Source organism: Ochotona princeps, chromosome 2 (assembly GCF_030435755.1).
Source record: "Ochotona princeps isolate mOchPri1 chromosome 2, mOchPri1.hap1, whole genome shotgun sequence".
Lineage (NCBI taxonomy): Eukaryota > Metazoa > Chordata > Mammalia > Lagomorpha > Ochotonidae > Ochotona > Ochotona princeps.
The window spans coordinates 165,327,527-165,344,608 of NC_080833.1; the positions used below are offsets into that span (position 1 = coordinate 165,327,527).

Below are 17,082 nucleotides of genomic sequence, written 5' to 3' on the forward strand. Positions count from 1 at the left end.
ACTTGTTCTTCTGGCCTGTTTAATTCGGTTTTTACGTGATGGAGCAACAGCATTATTTTTTGCATCAGTCTTCTGATTCACATTAATGATTCATATTAACGATTTTTATCAAATATGACTCATTATTCCTTGATAAAAGATATTTTACTTATTACATGGGCATCTGTGTGTTCCCTTTTGTTCCCTTATGAAGCAGTGAAGTTACATTTTTGTGTGTGTGTGATTTGTAGTTTATTTTACAACATTCTTTTTAGTGTTGTTATTATTATTACCATCATCTTATGATACAATTCCATAGGCTCTGGGATTTCCCCTACCCCCTCCCTAAATCCCCTCTGTACTGAGTTGCTCCGTATTACAACAGCATAGTTGCTCATAACAGTCATAAGTCCATCATTGCGGGCATGGACAATGGCAGAGTCCAGCATCCCATTGTCAAGACACATCCAGCAGTTTCCCTAGGAGTCCATCCTCGACCAGGAAGTGGAGACGCACACTGCACTGTATCCTCTCATCTGCACAGGGCAGTCTCCACTAACAGTCACTGTAAATCTTCCCACAAAACAAAATCAGCAACAGAAAGAAAAACAGAAATTTACAGCGCCATGAAATTAAACAACATGCCATTGAATGACTTATGTGTTGCTGAAGAAATGAAAAAGAAAATTTAAGAATCTTCTTGGGCCCGGCGGCGTGGCCTAGCGGCTAAAGTCCTCGCCTTGAAAGCCCCGGGATCCCATATGGGCGCCGGTTCTAATCCCGGCAGCTCCACTTCCCATCCAGCTCCCTGCTTGTGGCCTGGGAAAGCAGTTGAGGACGGCCCAATGCATTGGGACCCTGCACCCGCGTGGGAGACCCAGAAGAGGTTCCTGGTTCCCAGCTTCGGATCGGCGCGCACCGGCCTGTTGCGGCTCACTTGGGGAGTGAATCGTCGGATGGAGGATCTTCCTCTCTGTCTCTCCTCCTCTCCGTATATCCGGCTTTCCAATAATAATAAAATCTTAAAAAAAAAAAAAAAGAATCTTCTTGAAGATGATGCTACTGTATGACCTATAGATGAGTCAGTGAAGAATTAGAAATAACAGTGTTTTGAAGAAATGAATCTAAAAACAAAAACATCAAAACCTGTGACATGTAGTTTGATGCTTGTTGGCAGGATGTATCTCCCAGTATTGACGGAAATGATTTCTGTCAGCGGATTCTTCCTAATCTCTGGCAAATCCAGTCGTGCTTACACCCCGCCCAGCTGCCTCCCATTCTTTCTCTGACCCGGTAGTCTCATGAAGTGGCCTGTAATTATTTCTTCCACAACTTCTACCACACCATCTGTCTTTTGAACCCCGGTGGTACTCAGTGCTTTAAGGTATTTCTGATAGAACTGGGCTTGAGGAACTCATCCAGCCAGCACCACCTTCTTGTTCTGTTCCTGAGCCGCCTTAATTGGATTTCTTTTTTTTTTTTTAAGATTTGTTTATTTTTATTACAAAGTCAGATATACAGAGAGGAGGAGAGAGAGAGAGGAAGACCTTCTGTCTGGTGATTCACTCCCCAAGTGAGTGCAACGTTGGTTCTGTGCTGATCCGGAGTCAGGAGCCAGGAACTTCCTCTGGGTCTCTCACATGAGTGCAGGGTCCCAAGGCTTTGGGCCATCCTTGGCTGCTTTCCCAGGCCACAAGCAGGAAGCTGGATGGGAAGTAGAGCTGCCGGGATTAGAACCGGCGCCCATGTGGGATCCTGGTGTGTTCAAGGCGAGGACTTTAGCCGCTAGGCCATCACGCCGGGCCCTTAATTGAATTTCTAAAGTGGTCTTCGTCTGTTTGTTTTTTTTTTTTTTAATACAACTGGGGCCCGGCGGCGTGGCCCAGCAGCTAAGGTCCTGGCCTTGAATGCCCTGGGTTCCCATATGGGCGCCGGTTCTAATCCCGGCAGCTCCACTTCCCATCCAGCTCCCTGCTTGTGGTCTGAGAAAGCAGTTGAGGACGGCCCAAAGCTTTGGGACCCTGCACCCGCGTGGGAGACCTGAAGGAGGTTCCTGGTTCCCGGCTTCGGATTGGCGCACACCGACCGTTGTGGCTCACTTAGGGAGTGAAACATCGGACGGAAGATCTTCCTCTCTGTCTCTCCTCCTGTCTGTATATCTGACTGTATGAAATAAATAAATCTTAAAAAAAAAAAAAACAACTGTTCAGGAACCATAAATCTACATCTGATGCGTTTTCTGTAATATGGTAGCCATGAACGAACGGCTAGCTGTTCAGCCATGTATTCCCATCTCAATTATTGTGAGAACATCTCCATGTCCGTATCCAAATTTTCTGTGTGCTGGAATAGTGCTGTCCCTTTGTGGACTGTCTGTGTGGATTGTCTTCGTCTTGCAAGTATTGTTGGTTATTTCTGGGTATTCCAGCTTCGCACCTTTGGAACAACACGTTTTCTTGCAAAATGCCTGTCTTGTGGCCTTGAATCTTCCTGTCACACGTTGTCTTTAGTGTCATCCAGCAGAGCATCACAGGATGTGGAAGGCATCTTGTCGTCAGGAATTCACAAACTGGTCCACAGCAAGAATGTACCACACTCCGCGGAAACTGCGGATACAATCCAGGTTCCCCACTTGGGTGACAAAACTGAATTATTTGAGCTATCACCACTGCATTAGCAACTCCTTAGCGTGATGCGAGGAAGGTACATAGGAGATGACTTTAAGGTCAGTTCTTGGAGATTTTTCTGTATTTTGTAGTCAAATAAAGTATGGGACAGAGGGACTGAGCGTTGCAGTGAGATGAATTAAGCTAATGTTTGTGGGGACAGCAGCCCCTGTCAGAGTACTAGCTCAAGTCCCAGCTACCCTGCCCCTGATCCAGCTTCCTGCGAATGTGCCAGGAAAGTCAACAGAGGATGTGTGGGGTCGGTGTGTGACCCAGCGCTCCGGCTGCTGCGTGGGCTGCCTGTGTCCCGTGTCATGGTGCTGACTGGAGTCCCTGCTGTTCTGCTGCTATTGCTGCTGCTCATCCTAAAAGATGTTATTTTGGGACTGTCACGGTGGCATACTGGCTTATCTCCCTGTGGTGGTGGCATGGATGCCATATAGGTGCAGGTTCAGGTCTGGGCTGCTCCACTTGTGATCCTGCTTATTGACCTCGGAGGGAAGCAAGAATGATCCAAGCCCTTGGACCCTTGCACCCACATGGGAGAACTAGAAAGAGGCTCTAGGCTCCTGGCTTTGGATCAGCTCAGCTTTGGCCATTGATACCATTTCCAGAGTGAACCAGGGACAGAAAATCTCTTCTTTGTCTCTCCTTCTCTGTGTATATCTGCCTTTAAGATAAAAATTAAAAAAATATTTTAGAAAAAGATTTTTTATTTGGAGCCAGAGTGACAGAGGGAAGGACAGAGACACAGAGACCATCCCTCTGATGTTTCACTCCCTAAAGGACCACAACACCCATCCAAACTCAGGGGCTGAAAGCCTGGAACTCTGTCTAAGTCTCCACAGGCTGAGAGTGGCTCGGCGGGCCACCATCTGCTGCCTGCCGCGGCACGCTAGCAGGAGCTGGAACTTGAAGTGGGACTGACGTGGGATGCTGGGGTTGTAGGTGATGGCTTAGCCTGTTTGGCCACAATGCTCACACTTGCTACTGTGTTTCTTAACTGCTCCCTGCTTATGTGTGTGTAATGCCTTTAGCACTTGGGAGGCCCAGATAGAGCTTCCAGCTCTCGCATTCTGTCTAGCCAAACACTTGGAGGATGGATGAAAGAGATCTATCTCCCTGCCCCACCCCGTCTCTTTTCCTCCTGACCCCATCTCCTGTTTCCATCCCTCTGCATTTCAGATAAATCTTTTATAAAAGGAACAACGTGTTCTTCACATTCTTTAGTCTAGTTTCAACACACACATATCCCGTTCTAGAGAAATAATTTAGTGAGCAAAAAATTCATTTACCCAAATATGTTACTTTAAATAGACAAATGTTCACTTACAAAAGAAAAAGAGAGACATGTATTATGTTGGTTATCTGTTGCTTATAACTTATAACCTCTCATCTCCACATCGCTGCGTGGATCTTTTAGTCATCAGAAGGCCTCTAAATCCTTGAGAAAGGGAGCAGAGTGCCTTTTAAAGTCTCATCTTGGATGTCACACATTGTCCCATCCACACATTTACAACACTTAAAAGTGAGTTTGAGGTCTAACCTGTACTTAGTAAGAGAAGAATTAAGCTTCTTGAGAAAAGGAGTATAAAACATTTTAAAATACATTAAAAAATTATTTTTATTGGAAGGTCATGTTTAAAGAGAGGAGAGACAGAAAGATCTTCCATTTGCTGGTTTACTCCCCAGGTGGCCACAGCAGTCAGACCTGAGCTGATCTGAAGCCAGGAGCCAGGAGATTCCTTCAGGTTTCCCATGCAAGTGCAAGGTCCCAGGGCTTTGGGCCATCCTCAACTGCTTTTTTAGGGCACAGTCAGAGCTGGATGGGCAGCCAGGATACGAACTAGTGCCCATATGGGATCCCAGTGCATGCAAGGCGAGGACTTTAGCCACTAGGATACTGTGCCAGGCCCTCAAATAAATAAATCTTTAAAAAATAAAATGGATAATCCTAAGATATGGTCTAGATAGATACAAATGATTCAAGAGCTGTATGTACAGATACGTTCACAGCATCACTCCCAATAACGTGGAAATACCCCAAGGATCCATAACCAATCAATAAGTACAATGTATATCCTCATACAAAATGAAATATTATTCAGCCTTGTGAAGGGAGGAAATTCTGATTTACAGTACAACATGGCTGAACCTTAGGGACATTAGGCTAAGTGAAATAACATTATTCCACTGGTCGCAAGAACCTGGGATAGTCAAAATCACAGGAAATAAAATGGCAGCTGCCAAAGGTTGAGGGAGGGAGGAATGGGTGATGACAGATGAATTGGTGTGGTATTTCAGTTTTTCAAGAAAACGGTTATGATGGATGTTGGTAATAGTTACACAACTTGAATGTACTTAATATCACTGAAATGTGGATTGAAAAATGGTTAAGGTGGTAAATTTTATGTTGTCTATTTTATCATGACAAAAAAAGTGCTAGGAACAAATACATCATGACTCAAGCAGAAAAAACCATTGTGAGGGCCGGGGCAATGACACAATTGGCTCATCTTCCACCTGTGAGTGCTGGCATCCCATATGAGCGCCAGTTTGTGTTCTGACTGCTCCATGATTGTGGAAGATGGCCCTAGGCCCTGGGAACCTGTACCCTTGTGGGACACCCAGAAGAAGTTCCCTCCTCCTGGCTTCAGATTGGCTCAGCTGCAGCCATTTAGGGTGTTTCGGGAGTGAACCAGCAGATAGAAGATCTTGCTCTCTGTCTCTCCTCCTCTGTGTAAATCTGCCATCCCAATAAAAATACAATCTTTAAAAAATATTTATTTATTTGGAAGTTGGAGTTAGAGAGAGGGGGAGATCTTCCGTTGACCTGTGCATTCCTCATGTAGTCACAATGGCCAATGCTGTACTAGTGTAAAGCCAGGTGCGGGAGCTTCATCTTGGTCTCCCAAATGCGGTCTCTGTGTCCCCACTTTGGCCATCTTCTGATGCCTTTCCCAGCCTGTTAGCTGGATGGAACTGGATTAGAAGTGGAGCAGCAGGGACATGAAGTGGCACTCAGGGATGCTGGCGTATCAGGTGCTGATTTGACTCTCTTTACCACAACACTGGCCTTTCTTTATTTTTTAATTTAAAATATTGTTTATTTCAAAGACAAAGATCCTCAGTTCATCAGTTTGTTCCCCCAGTACATCTAACAGCCAGAGCTGGACCAGGCTCATGCTAGGAGCTCAGAGCTCCATGTGCATCTCTGCGTGGGGAGAACCCCAGGGCTTGAATGTGGCCTCCTTCCTCCTGGGTGCGCGTGAGAAGAGGCTCGGATTGTAAAGGGAGCCCGGACTTGCACTGACGTTGGTAGGGAGGGCAGTCATATCCCAAGGAGCATTTTAAGTGCTGCATGCAATCATCTATCTAGATTATATTTTTAATTTTTTAAAAAAGCATTTACTTTATTTCAAAAAGGGAGTGAGGGAGAGATAAAAGGTGAAAAGGAGAGTGGGATAGAGATTCTTCATGTGCTTGTTCACTCTCCAAATGGGCGTCAGCATTAGGACTGGGCCACCTGCAGTCAGGAGTCTGGAACTATCTTGTTCACTCTCCAAATGGACGTTAGCATTAGGACTGGGCCACCTGCAGCCAGGAGTCTGGAACTATCTTGGTCTTCCTGGGTGCAGGGTCCCAAGGACTTAGGCCACCTTCCACTGCTTTTCCAGGCACATTAGCAGGGAGCTGGCTGAGAAGCGGAGCAGCTGGGACTCAGACCTGGGATCGTATGCAATGCTGATGTCTCAGTGTGTTAATCCACTGTTCCGTCACACTGGCCCCTATTTTAACTTTGTGAGAAACATCCGTACTGTTGTGTGTAGTGATGGGCTGTTGTGTGTAGTGATGGGCTGTTGTGTGTAATGATGTACTGTTGTGTGTAGTGATGTACTGTTGTGTGTATAGTGATGTGCTGTTGTGTCTAATGATGGACTGTTGTGTGTGATGATGGACTGTTGTGTATAATGATGGACTGTTGTGTATAATGATGGACTGTTGTGTGTAGTGATGGTCTGTTGTGTGTAATGATGTACTGTTGTGTGTAGTGATGAACTGTTGTGTGTCCCTACCAGCAGTGCACAAGGGTTTCGTTTTTCTGTGTCTTTTCCTGAAATCACTATTTTCTGATTTTGTTTGTACTAGTTCTAATGTGGGTGAGGTGGTCACAGTGTGATTTTTGATGGTTCATTTTTCTAAGGAAAAATAAAATTGATGATCAGAAACTATAGAGGTCATTAAGAGGTGATAGGATTTTGTTTTGTTAACTTGGCGGAGGAGCTAGTTTAAGTCAAGGCATTCACTTTACTACTCGATTATTTCTTTGAAAGGCAGAGACAGAGACAGGTTGTTCATCTGACATTTTGCTCTTCAGTGCTGGTAACAGCTCAGGCTGGTCCAGGGACAAGTCAGCATCCAGAAACTCAGTCTGGTTCCAAGGTCCTGCCGCCACCTCCTCCTCTTTAGACTGGATTCTCGTTGGCAGGATGCTGGGTTTGGATGTGGAGGCTGGGTCTCAGCCAGGATCTCCAGGTGGGATGTGGGCATTTTCCCCGTAGCACCAAATGCCTGCCTGTACTCTCACTGGAATCCGGATGGTCAGTGAATCCTGGTGATGTGATTGCAGGTAAATTGGCAGAATGAGGAGCAACAAATCAAAAGAGGTGCCTTTACCAAATCCAAGACACTCGCAAAGCAAGGATACTGTTCAAGGTATGATTTTGTTTCTTAACTGAACTTAGTCGCTTGTTTAGGTCAAATATGTCAACCACTGAGCTGATCAATAAATGGAAATTACAGATGTGCTTAGATTTAAAAAAAAAAAGTGGGTAGTTTTAAATTCTAACTTGAAAATGCATGATGTCTCATCCCCAAAGGCATTCTTTGGCAAATTGTTTTGTCAAGGAGGAATCCATCCTCTTAAAAAACTGTCAACCAGTATAAATTTAGTTTTACACAATTTTCCAAATATTCTGGTTTAATGTCTTTCTTTTTTTTTTAATTTTAAGTTTGTTTTTAAATGTTTGTTACATAGGTTAGGGGTTTGCAGACTTCAGGCTGGGCTGGGAAGGGACGGGAGGAAGGTGAGTAAGGAAAAGACCCCACCTCCCTCCTGTAACTGTGGGGCCAGTGAGGCGGGAGATGGCGCATGGCTGCTTGCTGCCAGATCACATCCTTGCTGCGTGGTAAGAAGTGACAGGATTCCTAACATAGTTCTAGACATGTAACAAAAGTAATAGTCTTGTTGAACTCTTTTGTTAATCATGCGTGAAGGTTTTTTTTTATTTGTTTTGTTGTTTTTTTAAGATTTGTTTATTTGAAAGGCAGAGTAAGAGAGAGACAGGTCTTCTCTCTGCTGGTTCACTCCCCAAATGACTATAGTGTCCAGGGCTGTGCCGACTGAAGCCGAGAGCCAGGAGTTACATCCAGGTTCCCCCACATGAGTGGAAGGGTACCAAGAACATGAGCCATCTGCTGCTTTCCCAGGCACGTTCGCAGGGAACTGGATTGAAAGTTCTGGGACACAAACTGACGCCAGTATGGGATTCTGGCAGCACGGTCGGAGGCTTAACTTGCTCTGCCACAATGCCAATTCCTAGAGTTAACTTTAATGCATAATTTTTTAAATTGAGTTTGATAAACCATAGTCTCTCTGGAGAAATACTGCCTATTCTCTGAGGAACCCAGAAGTAGAGTCATGTGAGGAATATTTGGAGGAAATAGAAATATCCTGGAAAAGGATGATTAATAAGAAGTAGGTGGCCTTGAATTGTTTGAAGAGCTGTTACCTGCAAAACTAAACAGATTTTTTTTGTCTTGATTCTACTGGTAGCTTGAAATCTAAAATAGCTTCTAATCTGTTTCACATTATGTATGAAATATAATGAAATGTAAAGCAGTACTTTTTCAGCTCATTGGAATAAACTGATTTATGGAGATGTTTGTATGTGTGTGGGTAGGGGTGTTGGTCCAGCTGTCTGTCTGTCTCTCTTTTTTTTTGTTATACTTTTATTTTGAATTTTTGTATTTTGTGGTACAGTTTCGTATAGACTGGGATTCCTCCCCAAACTCCCACCCCTGGTCCAGCTCTCTAGAGAACTGGCGTGTCAGCTCTGCTAGATGCCTGAACCGTGTTTCTGCTGGGAAGCTTGGGTGGTAGTTAGGAAGGAAGAGCATGCTTTGACTTAGTAAGGTAAGCTGCTTTCCGAGGAACAGCCTTGCCTAGTGAGCACTGCTGAATATATTTGTGGGCTTAGTGAAATTCAGGTGATAAGTTGTGATTCACTAAATATCAGCTCTTCTCAGCAGATACAACTACATCATGGAATGCGCTTCCTCAGCCCAAGGCTGCTGTAAGTAATTTTCAGTTCTATATATTTATTTCTGGTTCAAAATAGATTTTCTGTTATGATTGGATAGATTCAGTATTTCCTGTATCTTTTCTTGAAAAGTATATACTATATGAGGTTATTTTGAAGTTTGTGGAGAGTATATATTATACTAAAACAGTATTTCACTAAAATTCATTGTTTTAATTCAATTAAAACTTTTTAATTAGTGTGAAGAGAACAGATTTCGTGTTCCCTTGTCTGCAGTTCCAAGACAACGAGTGCAATTGATCCCCCCGCTCCTTCTCAGTACTCTTTCCTTCCTGCCTTCTCCTCATCAGTTTTTGCAAACACATAATTGTAATCCACTATATTCTCAGGCTTTATGTAACACTAATTATAATATTCAATGAGTAAAAAGTGGAAAGACCTCAGTTCCACTGGAGTGTAATCATGTCCCAAAGTGACCATTTCATACCTATACTTTTTTTTGTATTGTATATTAGCTGCTGCATATCAGAGAAAACATATGGTGTATGTGTGTGTGTGTTACTGGCTAATCTCACTAAACGTAATGATCTCTAAATGCATCTATTTTGTTGCAAAGGACAGGATTTCATTCTTTTTTATGGCTAAGTAGTATTTCATAGAGGATATGGTTTCTTTATCCGATCACCAGTTAGTGGAAATCTGAGTTAATTCCAAGTTTGCTATTGTGAATTGAACTGTAATAAATGAGGAGATATATTTCTGCTTTATGTAAACTTTTTCAAGTACCTTCACAAACTGAACCTATGTGACAGCTGTAAAGCAATAAATAAGATACTGTTTTAGGTATCAGTGCCATTATGCCAGGAAATATGCATTTTGCAATAATTTGTACCTAATTATTTGCCTTTAGTTATTAACTGTGTGTTGGAGATTTAACAGAATATATTTGAGAAGGTGGTGCTGTGTCTTAAGTTGATGGCTAATTGTCAACTAGGACATGGGAAGATCTAGCTCCTTGAATGAGTTGTGAGTTACCTTAGCATGCTGTTTTCTCTGGTGCTAGCCAACAGGAATGATTTTGAGCAATTTGTTCTCATTTGTCTTCTTCCTAGTGCTGTCTGGCAGATTGAAATCCAAGTTGGCCAAGTAATACATTTGAGGAGACTTAACTGCATGGAAAAATAAGCTTATTTTTAAATTCCATTTTCCATGGACTTTTTAAAAATAAGATTTGTTTTTATTTATGTATTTACTTTGGAAAGGTAGAAATACAGAGAGAAGGAGGGACAGAGAGAAAGCTGATCCAAAGACAGAAGTCAGGAGCTTCTTCTGAGTCTCCCATGCCAGGTGTAGGAGCGCAAGCCTTTGGGCCATTCTCTGTTGCCTTTCAAGGCCACAAGCAGGGAGCTGGATGGGAAGTGGAGCAGCTGGGACATGAACCAAAGTGCCCACGTAGAATTCTGGCACCACAGGGTAGAGGATTAGCTTGCTGTGCCACCACACTGGCTCTGATTCTTTTTTATTTGCTCTCCAGGCAAATTATCTTTCTGGCACATTAATTTTTATATTCTCTTGAGTACCATCTGAATTTGAGTCACTGTTTCCACCTGAGTGCTTTATGGTATTTTCTTTAGTCTTTAGACTTTTTAGGAAATCAATCTAGAAAAGATACGTAGCCTGGATTTGTCCCCGTGCTGTGTCAGGTTTTACCCTGTACCTGTAATGGTGTGTACTGTCTTCTGCATGGGCAATCTACATCTCTTACGTGGGGAATTGCTTTTTATCCTCCAATTTAATTTAGAGCTTAAGCTTTTGAGCTTTTTATTGTTTTTATTTTTATTCATTTTAATATATTTTTTATTTTTATTATTAAGCTTTTGACTACATGTTAGAAATTTTTAAGGATGATGGAAACTCATAATTTAAGTAGGAGGAAGGAAAGCCTCATATGGAGCTGTTAGTATGTAAAAGATGATTCCCCCCTTTTCATGAGAGAGGAAGAGACCTTGTTTGCTTCCCAGATGCCTGCAGGACCTATCTCTGTCCTCAGACTGGACCAGGAACTCAGTCTAGGTCTCCAGCCTGGGCAGTAAAGACCAAGTACTGGAGTATCCAGGATACAAACCAGCGCCCATAGGGGATCCCAGGGCACACAAGGCGAGGACTCGCTATAGCCATTAGGCTACCATGCCTGCTGTCTCATGGGTTTGAACTGGTGGGGAGCTGCAGTCGGGAGCTAGAACTGGGAATGGAACCTCGGCCGTCTGATATGGGCAGGTGCATCTGGATGGCTAGCAGGCCAAATGCTTGCTCCTATTGCCATTTGTTCTAAGTTTGAAACAAATCAGAGCAAAGAAAAACGCCGAAAATGGAAAAGCCTAAGGATTCACTCCAAAGAGTTGAACTAAGAGCTTTCCTCTTTAGGTGAGGGAATGTGAAATAGCACTATCCAAAAGTCCCCTCTTGCCGTTTTAAAAAAATACACTACGCTGCAAAACTTTGGAAGAAGATAAATGAATTAAAGTTTGTGCTTTTTGTTTTTGTTATTATTATATTTTACTTGAAAGAATTAGAGAGAGGGTGGAGGTGGGCTAGAGAAGGGGAATGCCAGATCTTGCATGTGCTGGTTCACTTCCCAAATGGCTGCTATGGCCAGATCTGCGCAGATCTGAAGCTGGGAGCCACGGGCCACTTTCCAGTCTTCCACATGTTTTATTATTTGTGTAGGTAAAATGCACGTGATATATTGCATAATAATGTGCCCCATATAATGTCAGATAGTTTACTGCTTTCAAAAAAACTCAACAATTGAGCCCAGGCATGGTAGCCTAATGGCTATAGCGAGTCCTCGCCTTGTGTGCCCTGGGATCCCCTATGGGCGCTGGTTTGTATCCTGGATACTCCATTTTCCTTCCACCTCCCTGCTTGTGGCCTGGGAAAGTAGTCGAGGACAGCCAAAAGTCTTGGGACCCTGCACCCGCGTGGGAGACCCGGAAGAATCTCCTGGCTTCGGATCAGCTCATCTCTGGCCATTTTGACCACTTGGGAAATGAATCAGTGGGTGAAAAATCTTTCTCCCTGGATCTCCTCTCTGTGGCTCTGACCTCCCAGTAAAAAATAAAGATTCATTTAAAAAAGCATTTTAAAGCCTGAACAATTAAAATAGGTCAGTAAGAAAAATTGAAAACCTTGAATACTTTATTTTTCATTTTTTGGTTCGAATTTGAACAGCAGTGTTAGAGTTGAAAGAGTTGAAGTACTAGTAATTAAAAATCCAATATTGCAAGAATGCCTTCCTTAGTTTTTATGCTTTAGAGATAGGTATTGGGCAGTATAGTTTTAACTCTAATTGGTGGTAGCTGATTTATTTACAGAATTCACTAATGTGTTGTGATGCTGTTTATACTTTAGCTGAGACATATTGAAAACAAATTGGAAGTAGCCCCTGCAAGTACAGCTGTGGTTGATTTGGTCATGGATGCCAAGAAGGCTTCTGCAAGTGCTACCCGAAAAATAAGTAGAAAAGGTTTGTATGAAGTTACATCTAAAGATATATTTGATCTAAAGATATATTTGAAAAATTTGGGTGAGTTTTTCAGTCAGTTCTGTTTTAATCTTATTTTTTCTTAAAGCCCCTTGTGCTTACTTGCTTTGTTGTAAGGTCATTAGCATTTCATTTTTTTCTTTTGGTTATGAATTGGCCTCAATTAGTGATTGTACATGGTGTTTCATCATCTTATATCAGGGACTTTGTGTCATCTTTGACAATGAATGTTTGTTTTGTAGTAAAAAGAATTTTGAGATTTTTGGGTTATGAATATTAGTTTTGTTCTTAAATGTATAGGTGTAGCATATCATTTTAATAGAAAGATTTAGGTAATTTAATTGTATGCTTTTTATTGGAATATCTCTTTTATAGATACTGTCATAGATCGACACAGTGCAAGTATTTTTTTTTTTTTTTACTATCTTTTATATGTTTGATATCTTGGTTTCCAAATTGGTAAGCGAAAACCTGCAAATTAGTATTCTTAACTTAAGCTCTAATTTTTTTTTGAACCTGTGAGTTTTTAGATTTTTATCTGATATTTGTCTTTTAGGTGAGTCAGAGCTATTGACAAAAGGGAATCTTACACCTAGAATTTTATTTTGTATTATACAGAATATAATCAATCCATTTATTGAGCTACTATAATAATTTAGCTTGATTTTTTTTTTGCCTGTTAATATAATTATCTAAGTGGAGAGACCCAGAATCATAACTCTTTGTTATTTTATTAGATACTGCCTGCATTTCAGAATGGGTCGTGTTTTACATTGTGTATTATCACAGATGTCCTTTTCCTTTAGATCTTAGATATCTAGATGAGTCTTGGGTTAATGCTCCAACTGGCGCATCCTCGAGACCACGGACAGAAAAATCCCGCAGTCCTCTCAGGACCACCACCCTGGACAGCAATGTGAAGAAAACTAATCGTGTAGAGTTTCGTGAACCTCTGGTTTCTTACAGGTTGGTATTAGATTACTAAGTTAGGGTGATTCTGTGCTGTTTACAGTAAGATTGTAATTTATTTCTGAGTTTCATAATATGCTAATAATATTACCATTCTGAATGATATAGGGAGATAATCTTGTATGTTATGAAGTATAGACTGCAGTACACTCTTTTACAAATAAATAGTTGTGAGAAAGAAATGGTAACATTTGTCCCAGGCTACCAACATTGTAAATAAATATGCTTTCTAGAAATAAATTATTCAGTCTTTGTAAATGTGACTTATTTTATAGGAATCTTGTAATTCTACGTAGTGAATTTTATGTAGTTTGGTTCTGTTCATTTTTTCTTTCAAGATTTATTTATTTTCATTGGAAAGGCAGATTTACAGAGAGAAGAGATATATAGAGAAAGATCTGTCTGCTGGTTCACCTCCCAACTCGACGCAGCGGCCAGAGCTGAGCTGATCTGAAGCCAGGAGTTGGGAGCTTCTTCTGGGTCTCCCACTTGAGTGTAGCGTTCCAAAGCTTTGGGTCATCCTACTCCACTGTTTTCCCAGGCTGCAGGTAGGGAGCTGGATGGGAAGTAGAGCAGCCAGGACATCAGCCCCTTGCGAGTAGAGGATTAGCCCGTTGAACCATCAGGCCAGTCCTCAGTGCTGTTGTTGGTTTTCAGTGGTAGTAGTAGTCAGTCACCTAAAGCTTCCTCCCTAATGATAGTCTCATTGTAGTCTGTTCTGGCATTGTGGCACAGCACTTCATACCAGGCGCTGTGATGCTGGTGTTCTATGAAACAGCACTGGTTTAAGTCCCACCTCCAATGCAGCTCCTGGCTAAAGCACCAGTGAAGGCACTGGGTGCTGATCTAAGTCCTTGGTCCCCTGCTGGCTGTGTAGGAGACATGCTTGAGATTCCTGACTCCTGGCCTGTCCATACCTGGCTGTACTTGCATTCAGGGAGTGAACCAATGGATGTGAGATCTCGCTTTGTTTGTGTTGCTCTGCCTTTCAAATAAACAAACAAAAATCTTTAAAAGAAGAAAGAAAACTTATTTTGTTGCCAGTGGCTCCTTTCCGTAACTTAGGTGTTCAAGATTGATGTATGAACTTTGATGGAATATAATGTAAAGTGCTTTGCATTTAACATAGTTTATAATACTGGGTTAATAACACTATGGGATTTTGTATTTATTTGAAGACCATATTTACTAATGATTTATATGTGTCCACAAATAGTTTGCACACAGTCATAATGAGAAAGAAGTAAATACCAGATCTGATAGCTCTTTGAAAGCATTCTTCATGTTCCAAGTGTTGACCAATAAGTCAAGGAGTTTTATGATGATACCAGTTGATTGTAGGTATATATTTATACTCTTAAAATTTGAGGTCAATAATTTAGGAGAGGCAGTGGGTTATGAGTTCAGTTTATAGTATGTTACATTTGATACAGTTTTGCAATATCTAGTGGAAGTACTCGGTTAGTGTTTGAAAATTTGAGTAGGAATATGTATATGGAATGGTCAGGGCGACAAAAAAAGTTGTCAGAGGTATTGAAATAATAAAAATGCTGAGAAAAAAGGCAGAAGGCAAGGGATTTCAAAGTTGAATGATTACAGTTCCCAATTTTTACACATACCAATGCTGACTGCCTGGAAACATAATCATTAATACTGTTGAGACGGAGTTCCTGACTGCTTGTGTATACATATTCTAAGGTTCTTACAAAACTGCTACTTGGTATTTACAATTGTGTAAGTATCTTTTCAGAAAAGAAAAAAGAATATGCGGAGTTAGCTGTGAGTGTCCTTCTCTGCTTGCAGACTGCTCTTTGTGCAGTAAACGTGGCCAGATCTGTTCCTCCTCATTGTATTTTCCTATTCTAATTAATATATGATCCCATGATAGCATGTAGCTTCCATCATAGTATCTTCATATCCTGTTATATTTTGATTCAATTTCTGTCCATTATACCAGTCTGTAGTTTTTTTTAACATTTTATTTTGATATATTTCCAATTTACAGAAGTTGAAAAATGTGTGCTGAAAGTTTTCCAAATATTCAAAAAGTACTTAATGTATGAGTGAACAAAAGACTATGTGAAATTAAGTTTTGAGAGACATGGGAGAAGTTGCCCTCTGCTGGCCTGCTCTCCTGTGCCCGTGATGGCTGAGGCTGGGTGGAAGCTGAGCCAGAAGCTCGCTCTGGACTGAACCATTTGAGCTGTCACCTGCTACTTGATGTACTCGATGTGAGCAGAAGTTAGAACTGGGATCTGGAGCTTGAACCTAAACACAGACATTTTGATAAGGCACATCGGCTTGCCACTTGGCACCTTAACCATTAGGTGAACCACCTGCTTTATTTACTTATTTATTTTTGTGTTTTTTAAAAAGATTTATTTATTTTTATTGCAAAGTCAGATATACAGAGAGGAGGAGAGACAGAGAGCAAGATCTTCCGTCCGATGATTCCCTCCCCAAGTGGCTGCAACGGCCGGTGCTGTGCCGATCCGGAGCCAGGAGCCAGGATCTCCTCTGGGTCTTCTACGTGGGTGCAGGGTCCCAAGGCTTTGGGCCGTCCTCGACTGCTTTCCCAGGTGCAAGCAGGGAGCTGGATGGGAAGTGGGGCTGCTGGGATACAAACCGGCGCCCATATGGGATCCTGGTGCATTCAAGGCGAGGACTTTAACCACTACGCTATTGCGCCGGGCCTTATTTATTTATTTATTTATTTAAAGATTTATTTATTTTATTACAGCCAGATATACAGAGAGGAGGAGAGACAGAGAGGAAGATCTTCCATCTGATGATTCACTCCCCAAGTGAGCCGCAACGGCCGGTGTGCGCCGATCCAAAGCCGGGAACCTGGAACCTCTTCCGGGTCTCCCACACGGGTGCAGTGTCCCAAAGCATTGGGCCGTCCTCGACTGCTTTCCCAGGCCACAAACAGGGAGCTGGATGGGAAGTGGAGCTGCCGGGATTAGAACCGGCGCCCATATGGGATCCTGGGGCTTTCAAGGCGAGGACTTTAGCCGCTAGGCCACGTCGCTGGACCCTACTTATTTATTTTTATAGCTTACTAGTTTAGGGGACAGAATCAAAAGAAACATAAAGTTCCTATTTGGTGATTCATTCTCCTAATGCCTGCAGAGTTTAAGGCAGGACTTGGCTGGCGCTGACAGCTAGGAGTGCAGTTCGTATCTCCCTGGGTTGATGGGACCCTCGGTCACTTGGGCCTCCCCTGCTGCTGCCCAGCATGTGCATTGTCAGGAAACTGTGGAGTCTGCAGTGTAGCAGGGAACCGGACCCGGGCTTCATCGTATTCTCCCACTTCACATTTTTTGTTGTTAATTTTTCCTTCCCATTTTGAGATTGAGTGATGACGTGTATCCTACCATTTTATTCATTTTATTCTCTAAATGTTACCTATGAGGTCTTCCTTAGAGCATTAGTAAAAATAAATTTGTTTTGGAAGGCGGAGACAGATTTCCAGGCCACTGGCTCTCTCGTGATGTCCTCAGCACGTGGAGCTGAGCTTGGCTGGAGCAGGGTGCTGGGAGCTAAGTCTGGCTTTCCCACCAGGCGGCAGACTGTCCGCTCTGCGTCCCAGGGTGTGCAA

The 17,082-nt window shown here is 42.4% G+C and overlaps 1 protein-coding gene across 1 annotated transcript in view; it reads left to right on the forward strand.

The window, feature by feature from the left end:
- Positions 1-17,082, forward strand: part of CEP350 (centrosomal protein 350) — a 142,691-nt gene that overhangs the window by 21,122 nt on the left and 104,487 nt on the right. Inside the window, exons 2-5 of the mRNA XM_058660740.1 lie at positions 7,276-7,361; positions 8,958-9,001; positions 12,380-12,494; positions 13,319-13,478. Of these exons, the coding sequence (XP_058516723.1) occupies positions 7,289-7,361; positions 8,958-9,001; positions 12,380-12,494; positions 13,319-13,478 (392 nt within the window). The 5' untranslated portion in view covers positions 7,276-7,288. The remainder of the gene's footprint in view (positions 1-7,275; positions 7,362-8,957; positions 9,002-12,379; positions 12,495-13,318; positions 13,479-17,082) is intronic.